The sequence below is a fragment of the Sceloporus undulatus genome, unplaced genomic scaffold (genome assembly GCF_019175285.1).
Source record: "Sceloporus undulatus isolate JIND9_A2432 ecotype Alabama unplaced genomic scaffold, SceUnd_v1.1 scaffold_721, whole genome shotgun sequence".
Lineage (NCBI taxonomy): Eukaryota > Metazoa > Chordata > Lepidosauria > Squamata > Phrynosomatidae > Sceloporus > Sceloporus undulatus.
In genome coordinates, this window is record NW_024803641.1 from 1 (window position 1) to 7161 (window position 7161).

The window sequence follows — 7161 nt, forward strand, 5'->3', positions numbered from 1 at the left end:
ACAGTGGCACTATTACTTCCCTTGATCTACTATACTTTTATGGATGCAGCCTAGAATCGCCTTGGCCTTGTTAGCTGCTGCATCGCACTGTTGACTCATTTTCAACTTGGGGTCTCCTTCATCACAAAGCTCTATTAAGGAGGCGGCGAGTGTGAGTTCTCACTCAGGCCCCGAGCAGAGCAGTGGAGGGCAGGGGGTCTCGGGGGGGGGCCATGGGTTGGGATCCAGGCGAAGGCGGTTCCCCTATCTTCCTTGTTTTGTGGATTCTGGGTGATGCAGTACTTCGCTGTAGGGCCAGACACAGCCCCCTCTAGATATGGAGAACTATAGTTCCTAGCACCCGGGACCGACCACTCCAAAAGCAGCTCAGCATCGCTCCTCACTCACCTCAACCTTCGCCTCTCTGCGCAAACACGAGGAAGCCACCATACAGCGCTACTTCCGGCCCCGCGATGACGTTGTCTAAGGGCACTTCCGGTTCCGTGCGGCCATTTTTCAAGAGGGCAAGGAAGGCCGGGGATGCCGTTGCCATAGCGACCGTCTCTGGTTTGCCTTCTCCTCCAGAGAAAAGCGAGGCCCCTTACTTCCTCGCCGGCTCTCCCGGCCGTAATGTCGGTGATTGTGGCCCAGGCCCTCCACATCTTCGGCTTCCAGTCCCGCGTGGCCAACAACATCTGCTTCTTCGACGAGCAGATCGTCGTCTACCCGGCGGGGAACAGCTGCGTCAAATACCACATAGAGCAGAAATGGCAGAAGTTCATCCCAGGTAAGCCTCCCTCCTGCCTGCGCTGGGATCCCGGGGTCTGTAGTTCAAGGAGGCCTAAGGCTGCATCCACACTGGAGATATAACCCGGTTTGGTACCGCTTTAACTCTTTTTTTTGGCTCAAGGCTATGGAATTCTAGGAGTTGGAGTTTGTTGTGGCCCCACAACAAACTCCAACTCCCAGAATTCCATAGCCTTGAGCCAAGACACTTAAAGCGGTGCCAAACATTTTAAAATGAATTAAAGGCTATGTAAGAAGTGAATTTATTGTCATTCCAGATCATGAACACTTTATGTTGCCATGTTATGCTCACAGAAGCCTTGTTTGTGTCTCTGTGTGTGTGTGCTTTCTAGGCTCAGAGAAAAGCCAAGGGATGCTTGCGCTGGCCATTAGCCCAAATCGACGGTATCTGGCCATTTCGGAGACACTGCAGGACAAACCTACTATCACAATTTATGAACTCTCCTCTGTCCCATGCAAGAAACGAAAGGTCCTGAATACCTTTGATTTCCCAGTCCTAGAATTCATCAGTCTGGGATTTTCCCCTGATTCCAAATATCTGGTGGCACAGACAGGACCTCCTGATTCAAACCTTGCCTACTGGATGTGGGAAAAGCAAAGAATAATGGCAATTATTAGGGTTGATACGCAGAACAACCCCCTCTATCAGGTAAGCTGAAAGAGAAAGACTAATATTGTGGGGTAGGCGCCTGTTCTTGACCACAATTATATAATGCTCAAGGTCTGTCATGTATATGATGAATTGGGCTCAAGGCCATGTGTCTAACAAGTGTGTATGGTGGCTTGTAAGTGGACACCCTGATGGTCTCTGCTGTAGGACCGATGACGGCTAGAGGTGCTCATGCACCTGTAGTCTTTGGCATGGGTGACTTTGTTTCTGGTAGTAACCTCTCAAGGATTCATGGCAGGTAGTATGCCTTTTTGCTCATAGAACAAAGCTAAAAGGAAACAAAGAGGGAAGACCTATCAAGCCAGGTCTACCAAAATAGGTCTACCAAGCCAGGGACCAGTTGAATGGCAAGCCCATCAGCAGGCATTCTTATTTAAAATGTAACTATCTAGACAAGGCAAGAGATTGGCAGCACGAACCTGTAGCATCGGCATTTAAGCCCTGCACCACCAGTGCAGTATTAGATTCTAGAATGCCAATGCAGCTCCCCATCCAGTTACTCCCCCTGGGCAAGATGGAGCAATAGACTATTTTCCTCATAAATATGTAGGATCCAGTCCATAATAGAATATACTCTATATCTATCCTTTATATGAAAGATAGTGTTGCCTCAATTAGATCACAGCGTTCAATAAAAAGTGTTGAATATTTTCTCACTCTGAATAATTGGCTTCCGCTCCAGGTGTTAGTGACACTTTTAAAAAGAAACTCTAAAGCCTTTTTAAGTAGATAAATCTTTCCTAAGATTAGCTAAACGTTTTAGTATGTTATACTATCCTTTGTGTAGTATCCCAAGAAAAAGAGTCCTGACTGTTTTTCCTTTTTCTTGGGATTTAGAATGATAATCTAACAACGAATAAGAATTGCTTTCTGTTGTCTGAGCTGGCATTAGCTGTAGAGAAAAAATCCAAGGTACTGGTAAATATTTGAAATTAAGTGTAGTATCTTTTCACAAAGATACCTATCTCTGAAGTGTTCTGGTTTAAACAGTCCTGTTTGTGCTTGCTTATTTCTAATGATAATCTTTTGTCTAAAACAAAAAAAAATCAGATGATGACTTGATGAAGATTATTATGCACAATTGGCAATATTTTCATTATGCTTTCCTTTTCAGGTGAGCTTCAATCCCCAAGATAACACTCAAGTCTGTGTTACAGGAAATGGGATTTTTAAACTCTTCAGATACACAGAGGGAACCTTAAAACAGACCAATTTTCTACGGGGAGAGGCTCAGAATTACCTATCCCATGCCTGGCTCTCTGAAGAGAAGGTGATTGTGGGCACAGACACAGGCAAACTCTTATTATTTGATTCCGGCGATCTACGCTGGGAGACCAGTATTGAGCACAATGAGCCAGCCTCTGAAGTAGCAAAAGATGAACCAGGACAAGAATCAACAGATAGGTAAGGTAATGTTTAAACTGTTGACCCTGGAATAGCCAATGCACTCCATAAGTTAATGTGTTTGACATCTCCAGATCCTGATTAAAGTTGTATCTTGGTCATAACTACATTGATAACCTAGGACAAATTACAGGCTTTGGTGTTGCAGTCCTATATATACACCTAACTGTAAGATAGTGTGTCCACTCAGAAATATTGTCTACTTAGAGGCCCTACTGAGAAAACTGTTAGAGAATATACATTACTTCTAAACAGACATGATCAGATTATACTGTTAGTCTAATGTCTATTGTAAAGTGGAACTGTTTACCTAAATTGCAAGATTGGTGAATGATAAAAAAAACTTAACAAAATAGTCTACAAAAATCTGTCTAAATAGAGTTATTTAGACAGAAATATATTGGGCCTCAATACCCTAAAGGTATCAGATTCTGTCGATCTTGGAAGCTAACCAGGGTCAGCCCTGGTTAGTACTTGGATGGGAAACCACTAATGAATAACAGGTGTTGTAGGCTATATTTCAGAATTGGCAAAACCACATGAGTATTCCTTGTCTATGAAAACCTTATGAAATTCATGGGGTCACCATAACTCAACAGGTGACTTGAAGGCACATACACACATACATATTTAAACTGAAGTGTTAATGACTTCTGTAAATAGATGTACTAGTCCTAGGATGTAAAGCATGTTTACTAAGAAATTAAAACTTTAAAATCATAAATGATTGCAGAGAATCTGGTATTAATACTAGGACTTCACCAACTTTGAAAACAAGATATAATGAAGAAAAGTAATTGTTGCCCAATATGCAACTAACATTTGAAACTCAACTGATTTTTTTTAATTTATTTATTATGGTGCCAGTTTTTTTAACCAATTTCTTTTTACAGCCTCATTGAGTTCCCTGCTGCCTCTTCTCCTGAATACTCAAGTGAAATGGTTTGTGAAGGAGAAGCACAACAGCAAACATCTCTTCCCCGTGTCTCTGCTGTTGCTGCGTATTCCAAGGGATTTGCTTGTGCAGCTGGTCCAGGAATTGTTCTACTTTTTGAGAAGTCAGAGGAGAAGGAAGGGTACAGAGAAAGCCGTGAAATAAGGGTAGGTAAGAGTCCTGAGTTATATCATGTACTGTTATGAAGCTTTCTGTATTATAAGCTAGAATGTAACAGTAAATAAAAGTGATTCTTAGAAAAAAATTAAATTCATTGGAATGCTGACATGCTAACTATGCAAATGGTAAGACAGGTATCTACTCTGCTATGGAACCATCCTTGCTAATTTGAGAAGTGTTGTCTCCAATCTAACATCAGATTGTGGCCTCAAAGGGAGAGAAGAACAGACAGCACAGCTCCAAGCACAGCAAGGAAGGACCCTCTCTGCATCTCAACTGCCACTTCTATGGCCTCAAATGGAGAACAGGCAGGAAAATCTGCATTGTGCCTAGGCCCTCCATCCATCCCAACCATCACTGCTGTGGCCTCAGAATAAGAAAAGACTAGGCAGGCACAGCTCCATGTTTAGGCCCAGCAACTAATGAAAGCCTCCCCCAATCCCAACTGCCACTGTTATGGCCTCAGAGAGAGAGAAGAAGAGACAGGTACTCCTCCATCATGCCTAGTAGACACAGCAGCTTCATCTCAGCTGCCACTATTGTGGCTTCTATAGAGACAGAATCAAAGCCAGCATCTACTGAACATAATTTCTCCCCCCACTGCAATCCTCATTTCCTTGTGTATCCTGTCTTTTTTTTAGATTGTAAGCCTTTGGACAAGAAACTGTCTGTTTATAAGCTGCTATGGAAGCCTTTTTTGGCTGGAGGGTAGGATATAAATACTCAAATATGTATATATAAATTAATTAATTAATGTCCTTTCAGCATAGTATAAATATCCACAAGCAGAGATACACTGCACCTGCATTGCACAGCCCCAGTGCAAGATAGCAGTATTGAACAACACATTGTACAACCCATTGTACATGCCCTTGTACAATAAGCAATGTGGAATATGTAATCACAGTTTGGATTGCATAAATGCACTGCTGTACAACATTGTTGTATGTACAACTTTTGCTGCTGTCAGCAGAACATGTTTGTTGTACTGTGGTGAATAATTTGCCCGGCCTCTGTAGGGCAAGTTATACATGCATATGTCATTAACAGAATGCCAACCTTTGTTTGCTGTTCAGGAAAAAAAACAGTTCTGCTGGCTTCCAGCAAAAGCCGGGTGTGTACAGAATTGATTGGCTATTACTTGTAAAGTTATCAAGCATTTATATTTCTAAACATTTATGTTCGTGTGTGTGTGTGTGTGTGTGTGTGTGTGTGTGTTTGTGTATGAGAGATACTGAACATGCATAAATTTCAGATACATTTCACTGTACCACCTGGGGCAGTTTTAAAGAGAAAGTGGGAAATGTACAGTTCACCTGAAGCATGGTTAGTGCAGTGAAGTGAATTTCTGCACTAGAGTTAGAGGCAAAAATAACTTATTTATTTGAGGAGAACAAAGCTGCATGCCACTAAAATAATATGAAGGAAGAACATTTTCTAAAATCATAAAAATACTGTATATTTTAACTGGCTCAGTGGTTGTTTTTAAATGGTGTTTTGCAAAGTTACATTCCACTCTTTCTCAGATATACATGTATCTAGAGCCAAAAATCATGAGATGTAGTTTGGTCAGGGAAATGATAGGATGACCCTATGCCTTGTTTTTGCATGCTGAACCTGTAGCGTTTGCATTAGAGGAGAAAGTAAGAAGTGAGGCAACCAACAGAATTAAAATTCACATAGTATACTCCTTAAATTAGTATTTGTTAACTGCCCTTGAGTCAACTTCGACCAGTGGCGGCCCTATGAATGAGAGTCCTCTAAGTCACCCTCAACCACCTTTTCAGGTCTTACAGTCTCAGGCCCATGGCTTCCATGATTGAATCTATCTATCTAGTGTGCAGTCTTCCTCTTTTTCTATTGCCCTCCATATTACCAAGTACTGTACTATCGTCTCTGAACCAGCATGACATAGTGCTTTGAGTGATGGGCTACCACTCTGGAAACCAGGATTCGATTCCCAGCTCTCTATGAAACCCACTGGGTGACCTTGGGCAGGTCACACTCCCTCAGCCTTAAGGGAAGGCAGTGGCAAACCTCCCCTGAACAAATCTTGCCAAGAAAACCCCATGATAGGTTTGCCTTAGGGTTGCCATAAGTCAGAAATGATTTGAAGGCACACAACACACACGTCATCTTTTGTAGTGAAACCTTTCTCTTAAAGGTATGGTCAAAGTACGAAAACCTCAGTTTAGTCATACTTGCTTCTGAGGAGAGTTTAGGCCTGATTTGCTCTGTGATCTGTTCATTTGTCTTTTTGACAGTCCATGGTATCCACAGAACTCTTCTCCAGCACCACATCTCAAATCAGTTTATTTTCTTCCTATCAGCTTTTTTCACTGTCCAGCTTTTATAACCATACACAGAGACAGAAAATACTATGGTGTGGACTATCCTAACTATTTAGTGATTATTATTTTATTTTTTTTACATTTCAGGATTTTGTCTAGTTCCTTCATAGCTGCCCTTCTAATTTTCTTCTAATTTCTTGGCTACAGTTACTACTTTGATTAATAATGTGGAAAAGCTTGAACTATTTCAATGTCTTCATTGTCTTCTTTAAAACTATGAAGACTGTCTGTAGTCATTATTATTTTTTTTCTTAATAATCTGCTGTAAACCTGCCTTTGCACTTTCTGCCTGGACTTTCTTCAATAATTTTCATAAATCTTTACTGTTTTCTGTTAATAATATAATGTCATCTGCATATCTTGGATTATTATTCCCTTCTCCAATTTTCACACCTCCTTTTTCCAAGTTTAATCCTGCTTTATGTATGTTATTTTTCAGCATACAGGTTAAACAGATAGGGTGATAGAATGCAGCCTTCCCTGACCTTCTTGTCAATTGCAACCTATTTTGTTTCTCCATATTCTGTCCTTACCGCAGCCTTCTGTCCTGAGTACAAGTTATGCATCAGGACAATCAAATGTTGTGGCACATCCATTTCTTTAAGAGTGATCCATAGGTTTTAGTGATCTGTAGAATTAAATGCTTTGCTATAGTCTATAAAGCAGAGGATGATTTTCTTTGAGTACAGTCTTTACTGTACAGAAGCCTGGGAGGGAGTGAAAAAGCAGGCCCAACACCATCGGGCCTGAAGAAGAAGAGCCCTCCCTCCTTGCCAATTGTCATCTTCCAGCCATGGAGGGAGAGATGCAGGCCCAGCTCCATTGGGCTTGGCCTC

At 41.6% G+C, this 7161-nt stretch overlaps 1 protein-coding gene across 1 annotated transcript; it reads left to right on the forward strand.

Annotated features, from left to right (window-relative positions):
- Positions 1 to 491: 491 nt before the first annotated feature.
- On the forward strand, positions 492 to 3961 carry LOC121917781 (cilia- and flagella-associated protein 57-like; the record flags this gene model as incomplete). Its single annotated transcript, XM_042443905.1, has 4 exons — positions 492 to 766; positions 1119 to 1435; positions 2571 to 2860; positions 3754 to 3961. Coding segments are annotated over exons 1-4 (972 nt in total), but the record flags the coding sequence as incomplete, so codon positions are not given.
- Between the last annotated feature and the right edge of the window lie 3200 nt (positions 3962 to 7161).